At 37.3% G+C, this 13,278-nt stretch overlaps 1 protein-coding gene across 30 annotated transcripts in view; it reads right to left on the reverse strand.

The window, feature by feature from the left end:
* SMG7 (SMG7 nonsense mediated mRNA decay factor) overlaps nt 1–13,278 on the reverse strand; it is a 94,645-nt gene that overhangs the window by 12,042 nt on the left and 69,325 nt on the right. For 17 of the 30 annotated variants that reach the window (XM_072733190.1, XM_026001162.2, XM_072733204.1 and 14 more), the window contains 7 exons: nt 12,815–12,950; nt 7,737–7,899; nt 7,153–7,309; nt 6,035–6,105; nt 4,040–4,100; nt 1,487–1,606; nt 372–660 (listed from right to left, as the gene is read on the reverse strand). In XM_072733190.1, coding sequence (XP_072589291.1) covers nt 372–660; nt 1,487–1,606; nt 4,040–4,100; nt 6,035–6,105; nt 7,153–7,309; nt 7,737–7,899; nt 12,815–12,950 — 997 coding nt within the window. Of the gene's footprint in view, nt 1–233; nt 661–1,486; nt 1,607–4,039; nt 4,101–6,034; nt 6,106–7,152; nt 7,310–7,736; nt 7,900–12,814; nt 12,951–13,278 lie in introns of all 30 variants that reach the window. The other 13 variants (XM_072733195.1, XM_072733193.1, XM_072733185.1 and 10 more) reach the window with 1 other exon arrangement.

The raw sequence follows: 13,278 nt of genomic DNA on the forward strand, positions 1-13,278 counted from the left end.
GAGGATTGATAAAAAATATCAAATCAGGTTGTTTTTCACTCACATTACAATTTCTAAGAGTTGATGGAATAACCACCTACCATAGCTCTTTACATGACCTTACTGTGTGGCATTTAAAGAATGCATTCAAGCTTCCAGAATAGCCAATTCTCAAAGCTTTAGGAACAAAATGAAAAATCTTGCCTTTTGTGTGAGCCTTCCTCTACCTGAGTTATAGTTCAAATACAGCTTACCTGCACTGCCACACTCTGCTTTCCTGTTTCCTGTAACTTTTCTAAGGTGCATTTCTTGGTTTCTGTTTTCCTCTTGCTGTTGTCCTTCTTTCCATCATTCTTAGTTACAGTAATTCCTTTGCTATAGTCCCTTCTCACCTCTTTGGGAGGAAAACTTCTTCCTTGGTCTCTGTTCACTTCTCGTGGCTTAATGTTCTCTTTGAAGGTGACCATAGGTTTCTCTCCGGGGTCACAGTTGTTGCTTAGATTACGGCCCGTGGACAGCACTGATTTCAGTCCTGGGTTCCCGTCTGCAGATAGTGACTCTATCATGGATGTTTCTGGCAGAATGAGGTTCTCTTTGGCTTCACTGGGGTCTTCTAGTGTTAACTCTGGGATTTCTGTGATAAACAACAATTTCCCTACCTCATTTTCACACTGAATCAGCCTAAAAAAGTAAAAATAAATCCATATATGAAAAAACCATAAACCTAAAAAACACTAACAATGGAACTGCATCTGGACCCAACAGTCAGTATATCACTAGTCCCAAAGGCTTGGGAGACAAGGGTGTATTCACAGTATAACATATCTATTTTTATAGAACGTAAAAAGCAGTTACAGAAAAACTCAGATTCTCATAATTGCTTAGTATCCCCACAACACATTCCCATGCCCTTTTAACGCCTTTTCTACTAATTATAGTTTTATATTTACTGAGCATGTCCTAAGTACAAGGCACTAGACTAGATCCTTAAAGTGGCAATTTGTAATTTCTCTCTTATAGGTGTGAAAGCTAGACCTCAGAAGGAATAAGTTCATTCAAACATGCAACCATTTAAGTGCTTACAGTATGACAAGAGCCTGAATATAGAAATGAATATGAAATAGTTACTGACTTTGAAAAGGTTATATAATCAACTGGAAGATCCTAAGGACACAGATCTTGGGAAGTGGCAGAACTAGAAACTTACCTGACTCTGATCTGTCCTAAAACTGACCACCATGCCCCTGTCAATACAAATCACCCTGTGAACATACCCTTTAGACTTACACAGATGTTTATAAATTAGAGCAGAAGCTCAGGATTAACAAGAATGACAAGGCCTATTTCTCTACACTAGGCAGTGTAACGGGGAGAACAGAGATTAAATGAAGAGTATACTTATGATCACCAGGATGGTAATTTGATGTGTTACCAACATTCTGACTTAACAGTTTATAAACAATAGTCTTGAACACATGTGGGGTATGTAAATGTATCTGATAAATACCTTGGCTGATTATCGGCGATCCACTTGCCTATAGAGATCAAGCGCTGCTGTCGTATTTGTCGTTGCTGACCTTCTTTGTCTCCTGTAATACCCTGATGGCCTTTGGAAAAATCCAAGTTCCTAAAATTGATATAAGCAAATTATACAAAATTAAACTTCTGAAGATATTGTCCAGGCAACCAAACTCACCTATTTCACTACAATGGTTTCAGATTTTTCCATACGGACTAGCTACTTGATGTAATCAACTGCATTTGAATGTATGCTCCCAAAGATTTTAAATACACTGAAACGAAGCAAAAAAAATAACATGCAAACGCATTACGTTTACATTCTTTTACTTAGATTTTACTTTCTAAATGAGTTGAAATAAATCACAACCTGTTATTAAGAAAAAACACTTCTACTGTAAAAGTTTTCATTAACACTTACCTTGCATTCTATGTAATTTGTCTGAAATGACCATTTCAATGTTAATGGTCTCTGAGTATGCCTATTCTAACAAACAGTGTTAATCTATGTACTGTAGGTGGCCTTAAGTCTGAAAAACATACACATATAGAGTGAAAATCTCACTGACATTAGAAATGTAAATCAACCTGAAAAAAAGGATTTTTCAGATTTCTCCACATTAAATATAGTATTTTTTTTAATGCATCTAAGCATTGCCAGGTAGTAGACTAGATGCCAAATGCCAAATAAAGAGAAACAGTCTCTGCCATAAGGATGAAATAATTATGAGTCAATCTGATGAGTATTATAATAAAACCACGCATAGAATAAGCATAGTAATAAGAGGGCTAGTTCCTTCTGATAAGTTCTGAAAAGGTTTCATGGAGTAAGTGCTACCTGAGCTGGATTTTGATAGGTGTGGGAAGTGTGTACAGGTCGGCAAAGGAAGGGCAGAGGAGGAAAGGGGCTGTTCTAGGCAGTGAATGAACAAAGTCTTGGAGCAGAGTTACTCAAGAATAGGACACAGTGAATGTATAATGCGTTAAGTATTAGGGGAAAGAAGGGTGGAGATGGCAGAAAATATGGCTGAAAAACTAAGCACTCGGACATGAAGCGAAAAGATACTGGAACCACTGGGGGTGAGTGCATTGAAGTCTTTATGTTAGTAATGGACGTTAATAGGTCTATATTTAAAATATAATCATGGAAGCACGGCAGAACTGAGCTATAGAAGGAAAGGGACTCTTAGTAGGGAGGGTGATTAGTAAGCTTGTTATACTCCAAGTTAATGGTTATAAAAGGCTGAACTACAGGGAAATAAATGGTAGGAGATGGATCTAAAAGGCATTTTAGACACAGAATGACAAAGATTTGGTGAGAAAAATTAATGGGAATAAGGATTTTTTAGAGTTCACGTACATAGATAATGGCACACAGATAAATAGAGAAAGATCATTTTTGGCTGACCAGATAAAAGCCCTTTTGGGTCATATTAAAAAGTCTGAAATACATAAGGGAGATCAGGTGATTCAAACAGAAGTCCAAACTCTAAAAGTCAGAGCTGAAAATCTTATACTTACTTACTATGCAAGAGATGAAAGCTCAAGAAAAAAAGGATGGATCTGATCACCAGGGAGAATACAGAAGGTGGGAAGGGAAGGGCAGGGCAGAACCCTGGAAGATAATATTCTGAGGCATGTGGTACAGAAGAAAGTGAAAGAGATGGAATATGATGACAGAGCTAAGAAAAAGGAGGCTTCATGAAGGAATGGGATCAACAGACTCAATGTTAGAGAATACTGAATAGGATGAAATTATAAAGAAGTCAGTGGTGTCTGGTAACCAGGAAGGCACTGAAGAGTTTCAGTTGCTGGAGGCTGAGAAATGACTGGGAGTGAAGTAGGGTGAGTAATGTTAGCAGACACTAACTACCCTTTTAAGAAGTCTGATGATGAAGAGGAAAGACAACATCAGAGAAAGATGGGGCAGTGAATTTTACTTTTTAAAGAGAACAAGGGATACCTGAATGTTACTAGGCTAAAAGGAAGGAATTGTTTGTTAAAAAAAATAAAAGGATATTGGAAATACAACACAGAGCGAGCATCACAGGTAGGGAGACAAGAAGGGATATTATCAAGGACACAGATGAACGAGTTAGACTTGAAAGGAATTAGAAGTTATTCTTCTAAAAGGAGGAGAAGAATGACTGTAAAAAACTGCTTTGTCATCATTACTGTTATGAAAAATGTCAAGCAACAGCCTTTGGTTTACATTTGATTCTCATTTTTGAGACTTTCCCTCTAATTTCAACAAAGTATAAAAGTATTAAAAAAAAATCCAGTGGATAAATAACATTTGGGAGCAGTAATTTTTTCTTCCTTTCCCCCATATTTGTAAAAGCACTTAGTATTGGTATTACATGGCAAGTAAAGGCATGACATATATAAATCCATTTCATATCAAAAAACTTCCACTTTTAGTTGCTGTTAGGAAAAGACAAAGTTGAGATAGATCAAGGGTTTTTCTACACCCAAGCCTGATTTCTCATTTTAATACTATAATCACTGGTAATGAAATAAGCCTCCTTCAGTTGCCACCCACCTGAAAGAAGGTCTCAAAGCCAAGAATCCTTGTAATTCAAACTCCTCTGGAAGTGGTGTAGCTACAGAAGGGTAGAAAGCAAGATTTGTAAACATTTTAATTTAAAAACTTCATTCAGCAGAATGTTGTTCACTAAATAAAATGTTGTTTATAATACTCTTAGTTCTCTGCTCTTCTATGTAGTAATCCTGATAACCTAACTCATCTGCCAAGTCCCTGCATATTGCCTCTGGGCCCTGGACATTGTCCCCTACTACTTATCTACTACTCAATGTTGAGGAGGATGGATATGGTGGGACTCTCCACCTCCCAAATGAAGCCTTAAAAATTCATAGCCTTGGATCCAATAATCCCATTGTTTAGATTATCTCCTTGTTACTCAAAATATTGAATAACAACACTGTCATCACCCAAGAACTTGTAAGAAATGTATAATGTTAGGCTCTATCTCAAACCTACTGAACCATAATCTGAATTTTGACATGATCCCAGGTGATTCATTTGCAAATTAACACTGGAGAAGCACTGATCAGGGACCCCTGGGTGGATCAGCGGTTGAGCACCTCCCCTCAGCCCAGGGAGTGGTCCTGGGGTCCTGGGATCAAGTCCCACATCAGGCTCCCTGCATGGAGCCTGCTTCTCTCTGCCTGTGTCTCTGCCTCTCTCATGAATAAACAAATAAAATCTTAAAAAAAAAAAAAAAAAAAAAAGAGAGAGAGAGAGAGAGAAGCACTGATCTAACAGGAGTAAAATAATCAAAAAAGAGTCAACTACAGATTGGTCAGTGCATGCTGGGGATTTATCCCAAAGATACAGATGCAGTGAAACGCCAGGACACCTGCACCCCGATGTTGATAGCAGCAATGTCCACAATAGCCAAACTGTGGAAGGAGCCTCGGCGTCCACCAAAAGATGAATGGATAAAGAAGATGTGGTCTATGTATACAATGGAATATTACTCAGCCATCAGAAACGACAAATACCCACCATTTGCTTCGACATGGAGGGACCAGGAGGGTATTATACTGAGTGAACAAACATTATATGGTCTCATTCATTTGGGGAATATAAAAATTAGTGAAAGGGAAAGGAGAGAAAATGAGTGAAAATATCAGTGAGGGTGACAAAACATGAGAGACACCTAACTGGGAAATGAACAAGGGGCAGTGGAAGGAGAGGTGGGCGGGAGGTTGGGGTGACTGAGCGATGGGCACTGAGGGGGGGCACTTGGCGAGATGAGCACTGGGGGTTATGCTATATGTTGGCAAAATGAACTCCAATAAAAAAAATTAAAAAAAAAAAAAAAGATTGGTCAGTGCAGAATTATATATAATGGGGACATTTTTAAAGCAAATAGACAATGATTAAACACAAAATGGCATAGCCACAAGGCAGAATATTATGCAGCCAGTAAAAATTATGTTTCAAAATGTTTAAATGCAAAAGAAAATAATAGCAATATAATGTTAACTTTAAGAAGCAGGCATAAATCTGTATCTGAGTATCTGACATCAATCACAGGCTGGTGTGTGTATGTACACTAAGAAAAATGTCCCAAGAAATACGCTACATGTGAATAGCACAAAGTATCTTTGTACGAGAGAACCGTGGGTGAACTCCTGTTCTTAATGTTTGAATGTCCCAGATATTCTATAATAAGCAGGTATTACTTTAACAGAAAAATGCTGTTCACATTAGTTCCTTAAAAAAAAAAAAAGAATCAGAAGGAAGGGATGAAGACAATTTAAAAGTACTGCATGCTTGGACTCCTATTCAAATGTAGCTAAACAGGAGAGGATGCTGCTAGAAGAACTAGCACATTACCGCTACTTCCATCCTCTTAATAGTGATGAGCATGGAGTTCAAAGTCACTGCTGAGATATTGAACTTAAAGTCAAACACTTAACAAAAGCCTTTTTTTTCCCCTCTGGCCTTAAGCCTAGTATAAGTGATAGAGAACAACGTCCATAACACAAGGTTAAGGGTAGCCCTTACCATTAGTACTTGAAAGATCCTCTTCATGGGGATGGAAACTATTTAGAAGAGAAATTAGCCAGGGCCAAATGCTGTAAATTAAAGAGACATTTCAGACTTTGTTTAAAATAGAGAAACCAGAACAATAATAAGCCATGAAATGTTATCTATAGGGGAAAACTTTATGTATTTTTTCCCCTTGCTTCAGCATTTTAAAGGCTGTATGATTTCCTAAAACCTATTTTCAAAGATGTCTAGATAAAAGATACACTGGAAGGGTCAAATTTACACAGCAGAGACCTACTACTGCAGATCATTTTCCAGGCTCCTAATTTAACAACTAGTGAAAATAATTTGTCAGTTATAAACACTGATAATTGATACTTACTAAAACACACTGACCAGAGAAATAACATGCTATGTTTTGATAGAGATGTCAAATACATTATCAGTTATGGAACCCATTGCAAGTTCATCTGTGACAGGGCATGGGGACACCATATACAAATCAGTCTCTGTTCAAAGTGATAATATGGCTTTTTCTTTATGGTACAAAAAAGTCTACACATTGTTAAAATGTCAAGGTAAACTGTAAGTTTTCATTTGTCACCATAAAAATCAAAAGCTCCTAAGAAACATCAGAATTATTCTGAGTAGAGATTACAGAGAAAATGGTGAAAGCTAAAATAATTTCCAATCTTCTATGCTTAAAACAAGCAAATATAACTCAAATTGGGTGTTACTCTAAGGGAGTATCAAACAGCTTATGTACGTAAAATATGGAAAAAGTAAAAAAATCACTTCTCTGCAACTTCTAAACAGAAAATCAGAGCATATTGTAATGGGTAAGAAACAAACTGGGTTTACTTCAATTTCATTTTGAAATGTAAAAAATGCCTTTTCTCCATGATAGCAGCCAGGAATGAGGAACACACAGGAAGCCAGAAATCCTTAAGATTGTGCCTCACATGAGAAATTCAAACAAATAAATGAAAAGCACACAAAGAGGTCTTCGGTTCAATTTCCAGAGAGTAGGTGGAAAATACAGTCTCCCATTGTTCAAATGTTGTGTTTTAGAAGGTGGTTTCTACATATCTATGAATATCGAACAAACAAACATGAAATTCTAAAACACTTACTACTGTCTTTCATCTACCACTGCCTCCTGAAAGACCCTGGGTCTGAGTCTCAGCCAGTCCATGGAGACCTTGACTGCAGGAAGAGGATAGGCATTGTAGGACTCCTCCTGAGACTTGTTCTGGAGAGGACACTTGCACAGGATGCCAAGAAAAGACACTTAAAGAAAAAATGTATTCACAAAGCATAAGATATTTGAAACTTCTACCAGTCCAAATTAAACTATCATTATGAGGCTTCTGCTATATCCTAGTTAACACAAATATCTCACAGCTTTTTTCTAAAAAGGCATTTTTTCCCATGTTAAAAATGTTAGAGGTGCCTGGCTGGCTTAGTCAGTACAGCACACGAGTCTCACAGCTGTGAGTTTGAGCCCCATGCTGAGTTTAGAGATTACTTAAAAATAAAATCTTTAAAAAAGATGTCAGTAGATAAAAGGATCGAATTTAGGGTTTAGGCCTCTTGATCCAGTATTAGGAAATATAGGACACATTTTCGTGTCACTAGTACCATTACAATGATGAAAACACCTAAGATTATGCTTATACCAAAGATAGCATAGTAAATTAAATGATTTAATACTTACTAAAGAGGGCCAGTAACTGTGTCCAACACAGCTGCTCATCTTGGCTATAACTATGCTGCTCCGTTTCATTGCTAAAGTCACGAAGGTGATGAAGTTGAAACAGGTTAATGACAGTGACATGAACTAACTGCTGAGAGTTGAAAGCTTTTTGGAATAGCAGCCTCTGTAAAAGAAGACAGAGATACTGCATATATTATCAAGAACGGGAACCACCTTAGACACAAGAATTAAACTGATGGTCTGCATTTAGAGCAACATGACTAACAGAGATAGATGAGTAAACGTCCCCACTCTTAATCCAAGACTTCAAATGAGTCTGATGTGGTTTGATGTTTCTCATGTCGACTCTTCGCCTTGAAAGCAATTAGCCCAGTCACCACAGAGCTCTTTTTCACAAGACTATTTTCCCCTGAGATACTGTGTATTTTTTAATATGAGAAAAGAGTTTTGGGCATCAGTCAATAAATGTATACATCTTAATCCATTAGAAGCAATTTTGTAAAAGATGCATAAATAATAAAATATTAAATTGAAACCAATGACAAGGGACACCTGTGTGGCTCAGTGGTTGAGCATCTGCCTTCGGCTCAGGGTGTGATTCTGGGATCCGGGATCAAGTCCTACATCAGCCTCCCCGCAAGGAGCCTGCTTCTCCCTCTGCCTAGGTCTCTGCCTCCCTCTCTCTGTCTCTCTCATGAATAAATAAGTAAATCTTTTTTAAAAAAATGACAAGAAAGCAGATATACACATTAAAAGGAAAATTTCAAACTAAAAGACTAAAAAATATTTTTGAACTGTTGGCCATACATAAGTTATACATAAAGTATGACTGCCAGGAACGCCTGGGTGCCTCAGTGGTTAAGCATCTTCTTCAGCTGAGGATGTGATCCCAGGTCCTGGGATTGAGTCCTGTATCGGGTTTCTTGTGGGGATCCTGCTTCTTCCTCTGCCTGTGTCTCTGCCTCTCTGTGTGTCTCATGAATAAATAAATAAAATCTTGAAAAGAAAAAAAAAAAAGTATGACTCCCCAAATTTGTCATTAAATTCACTCTTTCAAAGGCTTGACACATTTAAAGAAATTTATTTATATATGAGGTATATAATAAGAACCTACTTCAACCTAATCACCCTATCTTAATATCTGTAGTTATTTTAGCTTATTCTCATATAAAATATTTTTCAAACATAAGTTTCTAACAAAGCTGATAGCTACTAGAGCTGATATCCTGGCTTCACCCTACCCTTTAGCCATAGCCTACCTCCTTCCCTCTCAGGAAAGGGATTCACTGTCACTAGCCTTACAGTGAGAAACAGATAACCTTACTTAACAGTCTACCAGCAGTGACGAGAGATCCTACCATGTCAGAAATTTAGAGCGGTCTTTGTTCAACTCCAGAGACTGTCTTTTTCTATTTATATTAAGAATCTGAACTATCCAGAGTAAGTTTTATGATTTCATTAGCAAGGTCTTTTATATTACCATGGCAGAAAAGTACAATTCAATTCCACTTTAGCTACTCTCTCTCTCTCAGCCTCCTTGCCATCTGCCATTCCAGTCTATACATTTAGAATGCTTATTCCTTTTCCAAAGGCATCAACCATTTTTTTCTTTTTTTCACAATGTTCTGAAATCTTATCTCTTCTTCTGATTTCTTCCATAAAAGTTCACCTTCAATCTCTACATCCAACCTTTTAGATAAACTGACCATTTACACAAATATATAATGTTGGCATAAAATGAGAATATTAACTTGTATTTTTTAAAAAAACATTTTTTTCTTATGAGTAAAATTTAACAATGTTATCTATTAATTCACTGACATTCTATTTTAGATGGCATTACCCAATAGGAGACAATCACAGCCCTTTAAAGGATTTTCTAGTATTTTTTTTTTTTAAGATTTTATTTATTTATTAGAGACAGAGAGAGAGGCAGAGGGAGAAGCAGGCTCCATGCAGGGAGCCTGATGTGGGACTTGATCCCAGGTCTCCAGGATTACGCCCTGGGCTGAAGGCGGCACTAAACCGCTAAGCCACCGGAGCTGCCCGATTTTCTAGTATTTGCACAGAAGCATTAATGTACATGAGTGCAGCCTAAATGCTAGCAAATGATAATGTAAAATTTCATGACTTTTGTCTTGCTCTCCCTTCTACTCCAAGAGCCTAGAAAAGTGTATGGTACACAGCAGGCACTCACTCAATAGGTAATTCAGTGAACCCACACTTTTAAAAGTAAATGTGTAAATATTTGGTTGTAATTTTATAAAATTTAGATTCACTGCATAAATAGAGGGTCTCATCAGGAACAAAATCAGATCGAAACTGACATACTGTTACTCAAAGATGCCTTCAACAGCAGTTGAGGAACATACTGAGCTAAATACCATTAAAAAAAATAGCACATAGTGAACATATATAAAAAGCCTTGCTGGGTAGCCCCGGTGGCACAGTGGTTTAGCGCTGCCTGTGGCCCAGGGTGTGATCCTGGAGACCCAGGATCGAGTCCCACATCGGGCTCTGGGCTCCCTGAGTGGAGCCTGCTTCTCCCCTCTTGCCTGTGTCTCTGCCCACTCACCCCCTCTCTCTGTGTCGCTCATGGATAAATAAAATCTTAAAAAAAAAAAAAAAAAAAAAAGCCTTGTGTCTTACTTCCTAAACCCCAGGCCTTAAATCTTTCAATGAACCTCAACTTAGGAGCTGAAGACTGATAGTTAGAGAGATACACTGAAGTTTACATGTAAATGATACTAATGATCTACATATGTTTTAGAAACACTTTTGAATACTCAACTATGCTAAAATTTTACCCAACAATGTTCTTCTGATACTTCACTAATGAATAGACTTTAAAACAGATCTGCTTCATACTATTTAACTTTAGAATATCAGAGTAATTACTTCAAAGTGTATTTTACAACTGCCTACATAACCCCCACTCTATAACTTTACATACAGAAATATATATTTGAGGGGTGCCTGGGTGGCTCAGTCAGTTAAGCATCAGTCACACTCTTGGTTTTGGCTCAGATCAGGTGGCTCAAGGTCCTAAGATTAGGTCCCAAACTGGGCTCTGACCTCAGCCACTCAGGGCGGAGTCCACTTGTCCCTGCACCCCCACCACCTACAGCTCACTTGTGTACACGTTCTAATAAATAAAATCTTAAAAAAAATACGTGTGTGTGTGTGTGTGTGTATTTGAAGAGAATATCAGTGTTTGAGGTTGAATCAATTGCAAAATGACTAGATTCTAGACCATAATAACTTACATAGAGAAGATTTCATTAAGGTAGGTTCCTCCTCTCTCTCCACTTAGGGAATATATCTTTCATAGAGTCAGGACAATCTCAAGAGGTCATCTGGTCCAATCCCCTCCTATTTTATAGAACTGTACCTAAACCATCCAAGAAAGATGGCTGTCAACCTGATTTTTAGATCTCAAAGGAGAGAATCCCTAGCAACCCCCTATGGATCTCTAGATTTAAGATATAATTTCAGTTCTGACCTCAGAAAAGATGAAGATAAGTTATTTAAAAATAATCTTTCATATATCTGAACACTTCAAATGAAACTATTTTAGACTTGTTTGTTCTGTCCAGGCAGAATAGCTTAGGACATAAAAATTAGTTGCTCCTTTCATGTACTCTCTATAAATCATGGGCTAAACGTTTAAATAGGCCACCCAAAGAAGCAGAAAACAGTAGGTGACTATAGAAGTTATTTTAAAACAAACTATTATCATTATTTAGTACAAAATCTTATACATAAAAAGTGTCAACTGCAAAATTATCTGTAAAAACTACTTCGCATTGAGTATATTTGGCTAATTTATGTCTCTTAAGTATCTAAGTTCTACAATCTCTGGAATGTTTTACTTTTATAATACTTATAAAACTATAAAGCAGTTATAGACAATTCCCCCAAGTGTTTGGTATACCCAGGAGTAACTAAGAAATAGAAAATCTTTTTTTAATTAAAGATTTTATTTATTTATTCATGAGAGAGGCAGAGACATAGGCAGAAGGAGAAGCAGGCTCCATGCAGGGAGCCTGATGTGGGACTCAATCCTGGGACCCCAGGATCATGCCCTGGGCCGAAGGCAAACGCTCAACCGCTGAGCCACCCAGGCATCCCTAGAAAATGTTCTTTAGACTGTCTTGTTTGCTGTTGATCTGAGTGACCAAAACAGTGACTGACACAACAGGCAGTCAAATATTTGTTGAATAAATGATTTAAAAATAAAGTTAATATTTAGTCTTGACTCCTCCTATATTTTATATATTATACTACATCTAAACTGCTAATCTGACATACTAATAAAAGATCATTTTCTTTCTTTCTTTCTTTTTTTTTTTTTTTAAGACTTATCCATTTATTCATGAGAAACACACACAGAGAGAGGCAGAGACACAGGCAGAGGGAGAAGCAGGCTCCACACAGGGAGCCTGACGTGGGACTCGATCCCGGGACTCCAGGATCACGCCCTGGGCCGAAGGCAGGCGCTAAACTGCTGAGCCACCCAGGGATCCCCAAAGATCATTTTCATATGAACAAAGATTACTTAATTTTATCTCCGTATACAAATTAGTAAAATAATAGTCCTGTTGAATGAAATTCTCATTCCTTTCCTTTAAACTACCACAAATCCTGATGGATCAAAGCACAATGAAAATAAAGAGTTAAGTTTACAGAATGGAAATACTATGAGGTAGGTACAGAATCCTACCTAAGAATATAAAAAGTATCAAAAGTAGTTACTTTCAAAACTGAAAAGAAAGGTGCTTGATCTGAGAAGGAAGGAAAGAGGAGTTGTTTTTTCCCACTTTGGTACTTTCTGCCAAATGGTAGCTACTTAGTGAAAACACTGCTGCTATGTTTCTTTATAGATGGTATCTCTGTTTAAATTGAGGGGATGCTCTATGTGAGAATTCCATAAGTTTCAAATTTAATTTTTACCAACAGTTCATAGTTAAGTAACGACATAAAAACTAGGAGTCAGCTTCCTCCAAATCTTATGCTTCCTGATTTAGAAAAGACAAAAACAAACAAACAAAAAAAACCACCTGTTTTTAAAATCTAACCTTAAACTGTTCTTCCAATTTCTCTCGAAGAGGGCTCAGCTTTTCCAAGCTCTTACTCAGGTACACATGACCGTGGAATTTAATAAAGGCCTTGATGAAGTCAGAAACACCCCATTTGGTTTTCACCTCATCCCGGCTGAAATGAAAGAAAAATTTCCATGAATCTTAAGCACCAAAATGGCTAACACCTCTTAAAAGAGGTTTCAGTCTGCAAAAACACATTATTTGAGCGCCTGATACACAAGGAGAGGATTCTGCATCTAACTTTTCATCTGCAACATACTCAGAGGAGTCATCAGTATTCGGCAGCCTGTACTCCTCTACTGGGAACAAATCAGATGTAGATTGCTTCAAATTCAGCAATGACTACACGCAAAACTTTAAAAATATATCTGTGTTTTTAGAAATTAGGCAAATAGAAGAGAAGTATAGGTAACTACTAGTTCTCGTATACCCAAATTTTA

The sequence above is a fragment of the Vulpes vulpes genome, chromosome 13, assembly GCF_048418805.1.
Source record: "Vulpes vulpes isolate BD-2025 chromosome 13, VulVul3, whole genome shotgun sequence".
Taxonomy (NCBI): domain Eukaryota; kingdom Metazoa; phylum Chordata; class Mammalia; order Carnivora; family Canidae; genus Vulpes; species Vulpes vulpes.